This window comes from Vulpes vulpes, chromosome 7 (genome assembly GCF_048418805.1).
Source record: "Vulpes vulpes isolate BD-2025 chromosome 7, VulVul3, whole genome shotgun sequence".
NCBI lineage: Eukaryota > Metazoa > Chordata > Mammalia > Carnivora > Canidae > Vulpes > Vulpes vulpes.
Window position 1 is genome coordinate 1,376,127 of NC_132786.1, and position 15,355 is coordinate 1,391,481.

Sequence of the window (15,355 nt, forward strand, 5' to 3'; positions counted from 1 at the left end):
ACCAAAATCAGACCGAGACAATACAAAAAAAGGAACACGACAGGCCACCTCTTTCAATACCGGTGCTACAATCCTTAACAAAACAGCAAGTAGAATTCGGCAGCCTAAAAAAAAAAAAAAAAGAATTCGGCAGCCTAAGAACAGAAGCACGCACCATGACCACGAATAGAGATGCAGAACCTTTGACACATCTGCCCATCAACGCAATACACCACAGAAAAAATCCCATGGCTGTGTCAATTGACACAGAAAAATTTGACAGTTGAATCTGACAAAATTCAACACTCATTCTTGATAAACAAGATCAGAAAACTAGGGAGGGAAGGGAAGTTCTCCAACTTGACGAAGATCTACAGAATCCTGAAAGCTACTATCGTACTCGCTGGTGAAAGATGGAGAGCTTTCAGCAACCCCAGCCATTGCAATAGGGCAAGAAAAAGAAAAAAAGAACATCAGAAAACTGGCCCTTTGCAGATGCCACGATGGTGTACATAGAAAATTCTATGTAGGGGAGGAAACGACTCTAGAACAAATGAATTCCATAAGGTCACTGGATACAAGATGAACATAAAAAAGGTATTTCTTGGGGCACCTGGGTGGCTCAGTCAGTTGGGCGTCTGAGTCTTGGTTTCAGCTCTGGGCATGATCTCGGGGTCCTGGGATGAAGCCTCACACTGGGCCCCCTGCTCAGCAGGTAATCTGCTTGAGCTTCTCCTTCTCCCTCTGCTCCTCCCCCTGCTTGTGCACTCTCATTCTCTCTCTCTAAAAATAAGCGTATTTCTTAAACCAATAATCAGCATGTGAAGACCAAAGTTAAAATTCAGTGCCATATGTACTCATGGAGAAAAACGAAGTACTAGCTACAAATCTAACACGTACACTACTTGTATGCTGAAGACTATACGATACTGATGGAAGAAATCAAAGATTTCCATGAACAGAGGGACACACGTGCTCATCGATAAGAAGACATGACACAGTAAAGCTGTCGATTCTCCTCATATTGATGTGCACAGGTTCTTTAAAAAAAAAAAGATTTTATTTGCTTATTCATGAGAGACAGAGAAAGAGGCAGAGACCCAGGCAGAGGGACAAGCAGGCTCCATGCAGGGAGCCCGATGTGGGACTCGATCCCAGAACCCCAGGTCAGGGCCTAAGCTGAAGACAGATGCTCAACCAAAGAGCCACCCAGGTGCCCCGCGGTGCATGGGTTTAAGGTAATTCTTATCAAAATCCTAACAGGAATTTTTTCATAGATAGACAGGCTTATCTTAACTATAAATGGAAAGGGAAGGGGATGAGAATAGCTCATTTTTCTCAAAATCACTCAACCCAAGGGTAAGACTGATTGTGTAGCTACCTACCCTGGTCGGAGCAGTACAGCGCTGGTGACAGGTGAGACACAGAGATCTAAGAATAGAGAGCCCAGAAACAGCCTCACACCAGTATGGTCAATGATTTTTGACTAAATGCAAAAGTAATTCAATGGAAGAGGATAGTCTTGTCAACAAAGGGTGCTGGACCAACTGGTCGTCCCTGTGCAAAAAAGGAAATCTTGATCTAAACCTCACATGTTATAAAGAGAACTTATCAAACTCAACACCCAAGAAACAATCCAATCATGAAATGGGCAAAAGACATGAACAGAAATCTCACGAAGGAAGACACACACGTGGCCAACAAGCACATGAGAAAATGCTCCGCATCACTTGCCATCAGGGAAACACAGATCAAAACCACAATGAGATCCCACCTCACAGCGTTGAGAATGGGCAACATTGGCCAGACAGGAAACGACAGATGTTGGAGAGGATGTGGAGAAAAGGGAACCCTCTGCACTGTTGGTGGGAATGTGACCTGGTGCAGCTGCTCTGGGAAACTGTGTGGAGGTTCCTCAAAGAGTTAAAAGTAGACCTGCCCTATGACCCAGCAATTGCACTGCTGGGGATTTACCCCAAAGATTCAGATGCAGTGAAACACTGGGACACCTGCACCCCGATGTTTCTAGCAGCAATGTCCACAGTAGCCAAACTATGGAAGGAGCCTCGGTGTCCATCGAAAGATGATGGATAAAGAAGATGTGGTCCCTGTATACAATGGAATATTCCTCAGCCATTAGAAACGACAAACACCCACCATGTGCTTCAACGTGGATGGAACCGGAGGGTATTATGCTGAGTGAAGTAAGTCAGTCGGAGAAGGACAAACATTATATGGTCTCATTCATTTGGGGAATATAAAAAATAGTGAAAGGGAATAAAGGGGAAAGGAGAGAAAATGAGTGGGAAATATCAGAGAGGGAGACAAACCACAAACGACCCCTAACTCTGGGAAACGAACTAGGGGTGGTAGAAAGGGAGGTGGGCGGGCGGGGGGTGGTGGTGACTGGGTGACGGGCACCGAGGGGGGCACTTGACGGGATGAGCACTGGGTGTTATGCTATATGTTGGCAAATCTAACTTAAACTTAAAAATGTGATAAAATATATGTATATATAAAAGATTAATTCAAAATGCACCATAAGTTTAACCAGAAAACACGTAAGTATAAACTTTTAGAAGAAACGGGATAATCTTTAGGGTTTGGGCTACATAGAAAATTCTGAGAACACCAGAAACACAGTCCAGAAAGGAAAAAATATCAGTAAATTGGACATCTTTGAAATTTGAAACCTCTGTCCTGGGAAAGACACTGTGAACAGGACGGAAAGACAAGCCACACGTGTGACAGTAGAATCAGATCCAGGATTCACCGAGAACTCCAAAAAGTCAACAGTACCAAAAATAAAAAATAAAAAAAATTTAAAAACCACTCCAATTACAAAGCAGACAGACATTTTGCCAACAAAGAAGAGAAAATATATGGACAGAAAACAAGCACGTGAAAAGGTGGCTGGCATGACGAGCCACCTGGGAGATGCCAATAAACGCAAGTCACTAAACATGTGTTAGAACAGCCAAAATTTTCTAAAAGCAGAGACCGCACAAAGCTGGCTGGACGCAGAGAAGCTGCGTCTCGCACACGTGGCTGCCGGGAACGTGGTATGGGACGGTCTTTCCGGAAACAGTTTGGCGGTTTCTTAAAAAAAAACCAAAACCCAAAAACAAGACCCATCCGCGGCACAGCTGGGCATCTGTCCCAGATAATAAGCATTTACGTCCCCACGAAAGAGAACGCGAGCGAATGTTGCGGTTTTATTTTTAACAGTCACGGTTGGGAACAAGCTAAACGTCCTTCAACGGGTCCCGCAAACGGTGTCCCGCCCGCCCCGCGGGATGCCAGCCGGCCACGGGGGACGGGGGACCCGGGGCGCAACCCGGGGTCCGCGTCCACGATGTCCTCAGTGCTAGGTCGGCACGGAGAGCCGTCCGTGGGGGGCCCGGGGGCTGGGAGGGGGCAGTGTGGCACAGCAGAAGGGGGATCGTGGCGTGAGGGAACGTTCCGGCCCCGAGTGTGGCCTCCAGGACGACCCGGGGCACAGCCACACGCACCACCCAGCGGCGCCCGTCACTAGCTCAGGTGCACACGTCCTGGGGAGCTGCGGCCTCGGGGAGCCCGCCGGGGGCCCAGTGTGCACACTGCGTGGCGCCACCGCGGACGTGCGTGCGGCCAGGGTGGTGCATCACTGCCCCCCTCCGGAACGCGGCCGGAACGTGGGACGGGTTGGGACAGAGCCGGCACCCACGACCCCTGCTGGGCAGGTTGCTCCCATGCGACCAGCAGCGAGCGCGTCCGTGCTCCTCCCGGGCTGGCTCCTTCGAGGGCAGGACCTCCGCTGCGCCCCCCCAGCTCCCCGGCCCCGCGGCGAGGCCTCACTTTCCCTCTTTGTCGTTCTTCCCTGGACTTTCCACAACAATCGTGTTTCCTCGGAAAACAAGTCAGAGCCAAGGTCACAAGGAAACGTGCCCGTTTTGGTGCAGACTCTGGCCGCCTGGGCCTGTTTCTTGACCTGCCGGAGGGCAGGCTCGAGGCCTGGGTGCAGAGCCCTGGGTGCGGGCGAGCCGTGCAGCCCCGAGGGCGCCCCTGACCTCTCTGCTCCAGCTCCCCGGTCTGCGACCCACAACGAGGGGGGGCACGGCGTGCTGCCAGCGGGAAGCATCGGAGTCCACGCAGAGACCCAGGTGAGGCAGAGCCGCCGGGAGCAAGAGGCCCTTGCGGGAAGTCGGGAGGCCGGGCTGGGCCGGCTGACCCCGGGCAGGAGAGGTGACCCGGACCCGCTCTGCTCGCCACCAGGCCTTGCAGGGACATGGGGGGAACGGGGCTGTGCGGGCGGGAGAGCCAGCTTGGGGGCCGACATGGACTTGCCTGCTCTGCGTCCTTCCCGCCAGCTGAAACGAGGATGCAATGACCGGAGCCCCAGCATCCCTGCGGGGCCACGTGGCGATGACGGCAGGCAGGCAGGCAGGAACAGGGTCACGGGTCTGGCTCAAGATGATCACGAAGCTGACACGTGGGCCCCCACCTGCCTGCTCTCTGGGTTCACTTTAAGCATAAGAAAGCTAACCTGTCTCCTGGTCAAGACCCACGACCGCGGGTTTGTACAACAGCACGATGCCCACGCTGACTCACAGCGGCCCTGAGCGCACACACGTGTGACAGGCATTTGGGGGGCTCAGCGGTTGAGCGTCTGCCTTCAGCTCAGGGTGTGACCCCAGGGTCCCGGGATTGAGTCCTGCATCGGGCTCCTGCAGGGAGCCTGCTTCTCCCTCTGCCTGTGTCTCTGTCTCTCTCTCTCTCATTGTGTTTCTCATGAATAAATAAATAAACCTAATAATAATAATAGTAGTGGTAGTAGTAATAATAATAATAATAATCCAGGGTGGAAAAGAGGTGCCAAAGTCATAGCTACAACCATTCGTCCAGAAAACCGAGACAGCCAGCCCTGGCCACACACGAGGGCGCCTGCGCAGGACTCAGGCCTGGACATGGATGACCGGGACACAGGGCCAGTGAGAGACCCCATCTCAACGGGGACACGGGCCCTGGGGGTCAGTGGGGACAGCGCCCATGGGCAGAAGGGCCTGCCCGGCAGGGTCACCCGACAGCCACCTCCCCAGCTGCCCAGCTGGCATCCTGGCCCGGCCTCGGTGCCTGTCCCCCGCCCTTCAGAACCACCGGCCTTGTCACTCCCCGTCTCCACCCCAGGGGCGACCCCCAAGGTGGGAGGCCAGGACCCAGTGTCCCCGGCAAACAGACAAAGGACCAGAGTCGGCAGGAGCGCACGGCCCCACCTGGGAGGCATCCCGCACTGCAGAGGTTCAGGGGTCAGGGGCTGGGCCAGGATTCAGGGACGCGGCCCTGTGCTCCAGGAGGGGCAGGAATCCAGCAGGACATCAGACGACAGGGAGGGAGGGAAGGGCCGGCGCGCACATGCACAGGCATGCGTCCTCGTGCACACTCGGCCATGCACACGCATGGACACTCACGCAGGCACACAGATGCACAAGAACATAGTAAAAAAGGGAAGTCGCCAGGGGCCCTCAGGACGTGGGAACCCAGGCCGGGCAGGTGGCAGGTGCACCCAGGGAGCTCGCGGAGCCCGTCATCCTAACTGCAGCCACGCAGGGCCTGAGAGAGATGGGCAGGAAGCTTCCCCCCAAAGCCCCACCAGTAAACCCCGACATGGGGAGACCCTGCCCCCGTGGGGGGGGGACGGTGAGGACCACGCTCTCAGACCTGGCTTTGCGCCGACGGGACCCGCTCCCAGGAACACTCGTGCACATGCCTGCCCGCCTGGGATGTCCAAACCCACCGGCCACACACGTGAAGCCCCCGGGTATGGGGGGGTGCGGGGAGTCAGCGTCGATGGAATTCACGTCCCAGCAAAATTCTCACAAACGTGAGCTCACGGCCAAATCCACAAAAACCCTCAGAGGCCATAAACCCCTGGGAGTGCAGCCAGCAGAATCTGGCTTCTTCCTGAAAAGCCCCTAAAACTGCGGGGATGGAATTCCTCGTAACTGCACAAAACCCAGGACGGCGGGGGACAGACGTCACGGTGTCGGGAAACGGGAATCAGTCGTGGACGGAGCCTCGCTGGGCAGGGGTGGCCCAGGACGCAAGGACACAGGAGGGGAAGGGGCGGCGCGCCAGGCTTTCTCTGCCCCCACGGAGGACCGGGGTCGCCCCTGGAGGGGCTGGGGTCTCTGCCCACACCCCCAGACAGGAGGCCCATGTGGTTGAAGCAGATGCTGGGACCCGCACGGGGCGGCACCGTCCCCCAACCCAGCAGAAGAGGAGAAACCCCAAGGATGCCTCTGACCAACCCAAGGGGAAAACCAGAAACTCCCGGGAGCCAGGTCATGAGGCGGGGACCCCAGGGGAGGCCGCTTTCTGCGGACTCAACGATCTAGCCACGGAGGAGAGGCAAGCAGGTGCGTGGCAGGAGGCCACGGACAGGAGGGGGCCGAGGGCGGGTCTGTGGGACGGCGGCCAGGGCTCACAGGCCGTGGCCAGGGCTCCAGACCTCTCGACAGAGCATCTGAGGACTGTGAACCTCCAGACGGCAGCGGGGGTCCGAGCACAAATTTACCGAGAAGCACGGGGAATGCCAAATGGAAAAAAAAATGCAAGAGGATAGGAAGATTTTCACGGGGAAACGAAAGCCACCCAGCCCGGACAGCAGCCACACGGTCCGGAAGCACACGGGACGGCGCGGGCGGCCCTCCTACCTTGTCGTCATCCTCACACGTCATGACGTTGGAGAACGGGATCTCCGCCTTGAACATCTTCCGGCAGTGCATGAGCTGAACCAGCAGGTAGCACACGGTCTTGAATTTCATCCTCTTGGCTGGCTTGATGTCGGACAGGATGAGCCCCGGGAATATCTGTGCAGAGAGGCGGCCCGGGGGCGGCCCGTGAGCAGCCCCGAGCTGCCCCCGGGCCGGGCACGACCTCACGGGGACACGGACGCCAAACAGGCGAGCGGGACCGGCAGGCCGGCTCCACGGCACACGGCTCTCGGCTCCTCCCGGGGCCTCTGGACCCAGAGCGAGGCCCCGGAGCTGGGCCTGCAGCAGTGGGGGGCTTGGGGCCCGGCCAGGGAGGGACCCGGAGGCCTGGACGTCACTGGCTGGCAGGGCCGCAGCCGGCCGAGGACCAGCACCCAGAGACCCCCGGGGCCCTGCCCTGCAGGCCCCACCTGCCTGGGTGACTGCTGCTGTGCTGGGGTCCTGGGCGACCCCTCGCCCTGCCCTCCTCCAGGCCCCCGAGGGCTGCCCCTGCTTCAGGAGTGAGCTCAGGGAGCCCCTCGGCCATGGGCCCCAGGTCACAGGGCCTGCACAGCCCCAAACCACAGACACGCAGGACGGAGAAGCTTCAAGCTCTGTCTCGCAGCCGACCTGCTTATGCCCCCGAGCCGCTGGTGCCCCCCGACCCCGCCGGTGCCCCAGAACCCCCACCTGTGCCCCCAGACCCTGCCTGTACCCCACAGCCCCACCTTCTGTGCCCCCTGCCCCTCACCTGTGCCCCCCACCACTCGCCTGTGCCCCCATTCCTCGCCTGCACCCCCGCCCCTCGCCTGTGCCCCGCGACCCCTGCCTGTGTGCTGAGACCCCGTCCTGTGCCCCCAGACCCCACCTGTGCCCCGTGGCCTCCCCTTCTGTGCCCCCCACTTCTGTGCTCCTCTCCCCCCGCCTGTGCCCTGCATCACCCGCCTGTGCCCCCCGACCCCAACCTGTGCCCCCAGCCCCTCGCCTGTGCCCTGAGACCCTCCTCTGCGCCCTGAAACCCTCGCCTGAGCCCTGGAAGAACTAGGCCCCCTTAATCACACCCAAATCCGTTTCCTTGGGCACAAAGCCCTTGAGGGCCCCCTATGCGGGTCACGGGCCCTCCCGCGTGCACGGCACCCTCAGCCCTCAGCAGCCCCACCACTGACCTGTGCTGCTGGAGAGGAGTAGAGACCCAGGAAGGTCAGTGGGGGGGCGGGTGCAGGGTCCCGCCCCCGAGAGGACCCCGGGCTCCGCCTGGGGGTCCAGGAGCTCGTCCACCCCGAAGGCCTGGCCCAGGCCCAGGACCAGGCGAGTGGGGCCCCGTCCCCCTCCCGGAGCCTACCTTCCGCCGGTGAGACGGCACGATGAAGAACGTTTCGATGTTGTGAGCTTTCAGGAAGCTGTTCCTCTCGTGCCCGTGGCCCGGCTCCACCTCGTAGTCACCGTTCAGACACGCCAGCGTCGTTTTCGTGATGTGGACCTTCCTGCAACACAGCAGCCCCGCCATGCCCAGGGCCTGCAGGCGGCGGCAGGCGGCCCTCCCCGCGGGCGCGTCCAGAACTCAGGCTCCCTGTGTCAGGGGCAGCCCAGGCACGTGGACACGCAGTGCCAAGTGACCACAGTGAAGCCATGGGGCCTCCCTTCCTCGGGTGAGCGCAGGGGACGAGCAGAGAGAAGCACCTGCACCAGTCCTCTGGCCCGGAGCACATCGCCTCCCCCCGACTCACCCGGGCAGGCCGGCGGCCTCCATGACGTTGGCCAGGGTCACGTCGTTGGACCACACGTCGTACTGCCACTTGCGCAGGCCGAGGACCCCGCAGAGGACCCTGCCGGTGTGCAGCCCCACACGCATGTTCAGGTCCACCTCAGTGGCCTCGGCCACCGACCTGCAAGAAACAGGTCACGGGCATGAGCTGGGCCCTCGTGTACACCCGTGAGGGGAGCCCGGACAGGTGGGAGCATGGGGTCCCCGCCCGGCTCTGGGACGCATGGCCACAGTCAGGTGCCAGAGGGAGCGCCGAGCCAGGTGACCAGCCCCTCTGCCACCCTGGTCTGACCACAGGTGGCCCCCACGGCAGGTGTGTCCAATGGGCCTTCCGCATGAGCGGCAAAGCCCAACCACACCAGGAGGCCGAGCCACGGCCCAGGACACGGTGGCCCCGGGGTTAGCAAGTCTCCCCAAGGGAAACCACAGACATGCAGGGCCACCAGGCCGCCACCCTGGAGCCAACCCCACCCGCGCCCAGCCCGGGGCAGACCCCCACGCGCCCAGCACAGCAGGGGGCCCGTGAGCTCAGAGACCAACCTCCCTCCTGCTTCAAAACTGCGGTTGATTCCTGTGCGCCCACCTTCTTCCTAGTACGACTTGGCCCAGCTGAGACGCAGCCTCCAGGGAGCCCTCCCAGGCCCTCACCCCCATCCCCCCGGGCCCATCGCCAGGGCCTTTGGGTGCCGGTTGCCCTTGCAGGAACCCCCTCCCCCAGCCCGTGAGGACCGCGTCCCCCTTGGCCCACCCTCCGTGGCCGGGTGCCCATCACCGCCCCTTGTGCCCACCGAGGGCCCATCCCCAGAACCACAGTGTTTCGCGTCGGGTCCGGGGTCCCCGGTGCACGTCCAGAAGTCCGCGTGCACCACGGGTTACTTGGGAGTCTGAACGGATGTGTCCTCGATACCTATTGACTTTTACACGTGATGAACGTAGTTTCTCTCAATTTTAACTTTATCACTCATTTCCCAACCTCCAACGAGAGGCGCCAAGACAAACAAAATGAGGTTAAAATTTGGGTTGGGTTTTTTTTTAATTGTTTTGTTTTTTTGTTTTGAAATTTGCAAACAGAAAGGAAGACAGAGAAACCTGAATGAGAAAAGCAGGACACGGTCCATTTGAGCGTTTTTAACATTTCCGCCTCTGCAGCCAGGAAGGGGCCCAGGGACGGGGAGGCGGGGACCCGCGTGTGGCACGCAGCACCCCAGCCAGCCGCCCACCAAATCCCACAACCCACACACCCTCACCTGCTCTGGAAAGCTCTGCCTCAAACATGTGCCAACAGATGCAGTTACCGGGACACTCACTTCTCAGTAAAAGGCGCATCAGGGAAGGCCTCACGGAGACGTAACCCCAAACACCAGAGCCGGGGCAAAGCGTGTCCGGCTAACGTCTCCTTGGCACCACAGCGGCACCCGCTTGCCGGTGGCTGTGCGACCCGACGCTCTGTAGCCTCAGGGGCCGGGGCAGAGGAGCCGCGGAGGGGGGCACTGAGGCTCCGGCTGATGGGGACCCAGCAGAGCACCAGGGCCGGCCCGACCGGAGAGCCCCCAACCCCAGCAGCGGCGCCCACCCCGCAAGGAGGGAGCCCTGGGCCTCTGCTTCCACATCAGCGCCCTGCGCGGTCTTGAACCCAGAGTGTGCCAACGGTCCCGCCTGTTACTCCGACGCGAACCTGCCTCCCATGGAGTGGAGCACAAGATCGCCCCCACCCGCTGCACCAGGAACACACACGTCCTCCCCCCCACCACCCCCAGCCTCAGGAGAGCTCAGAACCCTGGCGGCCAGGGCCTGCACGCACCTGCCTTGAGGAGAGGCCGTCCATAACCGTGACCGTGTTCATGCAGGGGCAGCAAACACCCAGCCCCTCACACGCCTGTCCTGAGCTCACAAGTCCAGGGACTCTCGCGTTTGCACCCCGACTGGGTGTACTGCCAGAGAGGCAACACCCTCGGGGCGAGGGAGCAGCATCCCCAACCCTGAGCACCCTGGAACCGCACACAGGGTCTGCAGCAGATACTCTAAGAATCCTACAACCGGCCCAAACCAGCCCCCGGCTCTGGGTCTCCCCCGTGTGCCGAGGACCCCCAGCTGGAGCCGACCACGCCGCGGCCTGGCGAGGGGCGTCTGCAAGCACCACCTTCCTGCCGGTCGCCCACAACTCACTCCAGCCATCCGGGCCGCGGCGGGGCCTCGGGGATGCTGCGCCTTCGGGGCTCCGAGGGAGAAGACTGACAGGCCCTGCCCAGAAGGAAGCCGCCGTCCTCCCCGGGTGCCGCGGGCCCAACCACAGCAGCACACAGCCCGGCCAGAGGCCAGACACCCGCCCTGGCCACTGCTCCTCGCTTCTTCTCGGGCAAGGTTCGTGCTAACAGAGCTCCAGGCTAAACACAAATACACACGTTTGCGCACGTTTCTGTGTCAGAGGGGGCGGTGCGGAGGGTGAGGGAGGCCACCGTCAGGCCAGGAGTGGCCCCCCAGGAGCCCGTCCCTGCGTGAGGCCCACCATGCGGCAGATGCACACAGGCAGGGCCCTGCGCTGGGGCCCCCGGAGAAGGGAAGAGGGGCTCATCGTGGGCAGGAGGCCGGCTCCGAGCTGTGGCTCTGGTGGCCCTCGCCCTTGTCCACAACCGGGACGGCGCCCAGCACACGCTCCCAGTTTGTGGAGACAGAGACCGGGCCCCGGAACCCCAGGAGGCCATGGAAGCCTCTGGGGATCCGGAGCCGATGCAGACGGCAGCCCTGGAGCCCAAGGAAGATGCCCACTGGCCCCGGGGTGGGCGGCCTCCAAGGCCAAGGCCGGGTCTCAGGGCCGACAGGGTCGGGGAGCCTGGAGCTCAGCCTCAGCGAGCGGGAGACACAGCCAAGGGGCCCCCACCGCCCCGAGTGAACGGAGCAGGGGCAGACAGGTGGCCCATCCACCTCTCCACAGGGCACAGCAGCCAGGCCGAGGGGAGGCGCAGAACTCCGGGCTGGGGCAGCCAGGAGACGGTCACAGAAATCCCTCCGAGGCCGCCCAAGTGCGGTGAAGGTGGGGCGCACCAGGGCAGGCCCAGAGCCCGCGTGAGCAGCCAGGCGTCCCAGGCACGCCTCCGGGCGCCTCTCCACCCAAGGAGCCCTGGGGGCGGCAGGGGCACCAGGTCCCCCCAGGAGGCCCCCAGCAGGGGCGGCCGGCGTCATCCCCCTCAGGGACATCAACGGCACGAGCCGTTGGCGGCAGCCTGGGCAGGCCCTGCCGGGGACGCGCCCCTGACCGGCTGACGGGGGAGTGGACACCTGCCTCCCCGCACCTCCCCCTGCACAACCTCACTTTGGCCCAGGAGGTCCCAGAACGACACAGGACGTGACCCAGGCCGTGCTCCACACTGATGTGGCCGCGACGTGAGAGCTGCTGGGCGTGAGCCCCACGCGACGTCATATAAGACAGCACGGGCTGTGACACGAGGGGTGACGCGCGACGGGGTGTACATCACATGCTGACAAAGGACACGATGAGAACCGCAGGCGGATTCGTGGCACGTGGTGCCCGGCGCTCTGATGGCTGGACGTGGCCGGGGACACGAGAAGATGCCGTCGCGAGGGGGAGCCTCCGAACCCTCTGGGAGACGCACCTGTGCTTCCTGCCTGGCCCTGCCCACCTGCCCCAGCGCAGCTCCCCCTCGAGGGCAGAGGCCCCAGTGTCTGGATGCACGTTAGCCTCACCCGGGCCTCTCCCGCCCCCAACCCTGGTGCGGGCGCAGACCCGCCACCACTGGCACAGGGACCCACTGCCCGCAGGGCCCCCACCCTGTCCCCGAGGGCGCTGCCCGGCTCCGGGACGCCGCACCTCCACACCCGTCCACGCTTCGGAGCCTCCTCGTTTGCATCTCTCTCTCCCCTTTCTTGTTCCCCAGACAACGCTGCTGCCGCCACTTCTCAGCTCCGAGTGTGGATGCTGCCAGCGCTCCCTGTGAATTAAGCCCACCCTGCGGGGCTGCACCCACCCCTCTGAGCTGCTGAGACGTGGGCACGGGGGTGCTCCAGCCACCAGCGCAGCCTCCCAGCCCCACGCCGTTCCTACCCCGACCGAGGGTCCCTAACCCTTCATCCCGCTGCCTGACGGGACGAGACAGGCTGGTTGAGAAGTGGACACGGCCGGCCCGCGGTGTCCAGGCGACGCGCACCTGTTCCCTCGAAGGCCCCTCGGCACGGGGCACCTGGACGCCAAGGCGCAAGGCCGAGCTCGTGCAGTTCCTTCAAGTGGAACCCGGCTGACTCCCTGGATGCCCGGCCAGGCTACGCGACAAAGCGTATTTCTTCCCGCCCCACTAACGCCATCCCGACAATGCCCGGGACGGCCACGGATGAAGAAATGCCGTCCCAGCAAAATGCAGAGGAGGGGGTCCCAGAGGCACACACGCCTCGCCATGCGGCCTGGCTCTCGGAGAGTGGACGGGACAGCGCGGGGGCGGTCGCCGCGGGGACGGTCACCGCGGGGCACTCACGTGATGGTATCGATCATGTCCAGGCCCATCTCCACGCAGCAGTGGGCATGGTCGGTCTTCGGCTGGGTGAGGCCGGACACGCAGTAATAACAGTCGCCGAGGATCTTGATGCGGCGACAGTGGTTCTCCTGGAGGGGGAGGGGGGGGCGACAGGAGAAATCCCAGGTTAGTGACCCACCCGGGGCCTGGGCACCTGCACTTTCACCACCAGGTGCCAGAGACCACAGAGCGTGCAGCACGACAGGCAGGGGACCCCTCGGAGCCCAGGGCAGCCTCAGGAAGGTGAGCGGCCCCCAGGGCTATGGTCAGGGACACCCTGGGGCACCCACCCGGCCCTACACCTGCACTCAGCCCGGTTCCCACGCAGGGGCCCACTCTGCCCGCCCCGCGGCCCAGCTGGCACACCCACACAGCCCCAGCCTGGAGCCAGCTCTCTCTTCCATGGGGACCAGCACTGCTTCCCTCCTGACCACTACCTCAGACCGTCACCTGCTGGCCCCTGTGCATGGTGCCAGACACCCCCGACACCGGCCCCTGAAGGGCAGGTGCACACACCTGAGTCCTCGCGGCTGGCCTCCACGGGATGTGTGGGCGGCTGTCCATGAAGAGTCACCTGCCGGGGCCGGGGCCCGAGCCGCAAGGGGCGCACCAGGGTCTGCACCCTGACCTCGCCACCCAGGGTCATCTCAGAACTGCCGCTCTGGCACTTTGCAACAGTAAGAGTGTCGCGCCCACCTCGCCGTCGCCCGGGGGCAGACTTCCTAGCACCTGTCACACGCTGACCCGCCGCTCTCGGCTGTGATCATCCTCGGACACTTCCGTAACGCTCCCCTCTACGTCCCTAAAATAGCAGACGGCCTCACAAAACTCCTTCCCGCGAGTGGCTCAGGTCCACGGGCGTGACCACGAGATACGAGGGAGACGCTCTCCAAGACGCATTCACGCGTTCGTTCAGAGGGGACGGCAAGCCTGCGACACGGTAACGGAAGTCGCAAACTTCACGGAAAACGATGACCTTTTCCAGAACGAACACGAGCAGTGAGAAGCGCGGCCGTGGTCACACGGGGAGTGTCGCGGGTGCCCTGGGCCCACGGGCGACTGCAGCCCCACTGAGAGCACATCCCCCGGCTTCTGCTCATGCTGCCCTCCGCCTGCCCAGAAGGACCGACCCCTCCGGGTGTTCTCCGGTGCTACAGGTTGACCTGAGAATTCACCGTGAGAGCCCTCAGCTCCCGCCTCCTGCAGCCCCACCCACGTCCCACGTCAGAGGACAGGGCGCCTGCCCGGCCCCCTGGGGCTCCCCCGTGGACTGCAAGCTGGGCGCAGGGACATCTGGTTCTGACCACTCAGCCTCCAGGGGACCGTGGCAGCCACCTGTTAGGACCCCACCGGCCTTCCTGCCTGCGGAAAGGAGCTCCCGGTGTCCCGCAGGAAGGTCGGGCCGGTGGCACCTGTCCTCTGCTGGTGTTGGGGAGCCGGAGCCAGATGGCCGGAGGCAGACGCCCCCCCGGGGGAGCCGAGGGCCGGGCCCCTGGGAGTCAGCCGGCCCACGTTCCTCAGCCACGCTCGCCAAGCCTCCCGCCAGCAGGCAGCCCTGGGCTCTCTCCGGGCTCTTGCCCCACCGTCCCCATCGTCCCCAGTGGGCAGGCAGGCCAGGACGCTCACGCAGGCCAAGGACAGGGAGCCCTCTCCCAACGTCCCGTCCCCAGGCCTGGGGCCCAGGGATGGCACCAGGGGCCACCGCCAAGCCTCGCCCGTGTCCTGGGCGTCAGGGCGTCCTCCCAGCGATCGGCCCGGGGCTGCAGACCCCCACCTCCGAGGAGCCCAGGGGTGACAGCACTATTCCTGCAGCCGGCCCGGGTCCCGGCACCTCAAGGGTGATGTGTGCCCATCGGCACCTCGGCAGGGTGTCCCTGTGCCCCCGGCTGTCTCTGGACCCCAGGTGTGCGCGGGCCGCAGGAAGGCAGGGAGGTGCCCACGGGGAGCCCTGGGAGTGAGCACGCGGCCCGCACGCCGGCCTCCAAGGAAGGGCAAAGCCACTTAGCAGGCAGCGTCCAGAGGCCACAGCCTCCTAATTACAGGCTGTCAGCGGCAGATGTGTCCTTGGTGAAGGTCCCGCTGTCAGCCTCCACCCCTCCCGGCTGCCCGGCTGCGGGGCAGGGCAGGGCACAGCCCACGGCAGCCCGGGCTGAAAGCAGCGAACGCCTCACCTCGTCTTCTAACCTCCAAGTCCCGGCTGCCGTGCGCCAGCTCGCGAGACAGAGGAGGTGCTGCACCGACTTGGCCGTGCTCCAACCTCAAGCCCCTGAGGGGCAGCCCGGGAGCTGGAGCCAGGCCCCTGCGATGACGATGGGACAGCGGTTTCTGAGACCTCCGCCCACATGTCCACGCTGGGG

At 62.5% G+C, this 15,355-nt stretch overlaps 1 protein-coding gene across 1 annotated transcript in view; it reads right to left on the bottom strand.

The window, feature by feature from the left end:
* The window catches only part of LOC112911455 (adenylate cyclase type 1), a 97,011-nt gene that overhangs the window by 37,286 nt on the left and 44,370 nt on the right, over positions 1-15,355 (bottom strand). Inside the window, exons 5-8 of the mRNA XM_072762782.1 lie at positions 12,960-13,087; positions 8,438-8,596; positions 8,053-8,194; positions 6,672-6,827 (exon numbers count right to left, since the gene is read on the bottom strand). Of these exons, the coding sequence (XP_072618883.1) occupies positions 6,672-6,827; positions 8,053-8,194; positions 8,438-8,596; positions 12,960-13,087 (585 nt within the window). The remainder of the gene's footprint in view (positions 1-6,671; positions 6,828-8,052; positions 8,195-8,437; positions 8,597-12,959; positions 13,088-15,355) is intronic.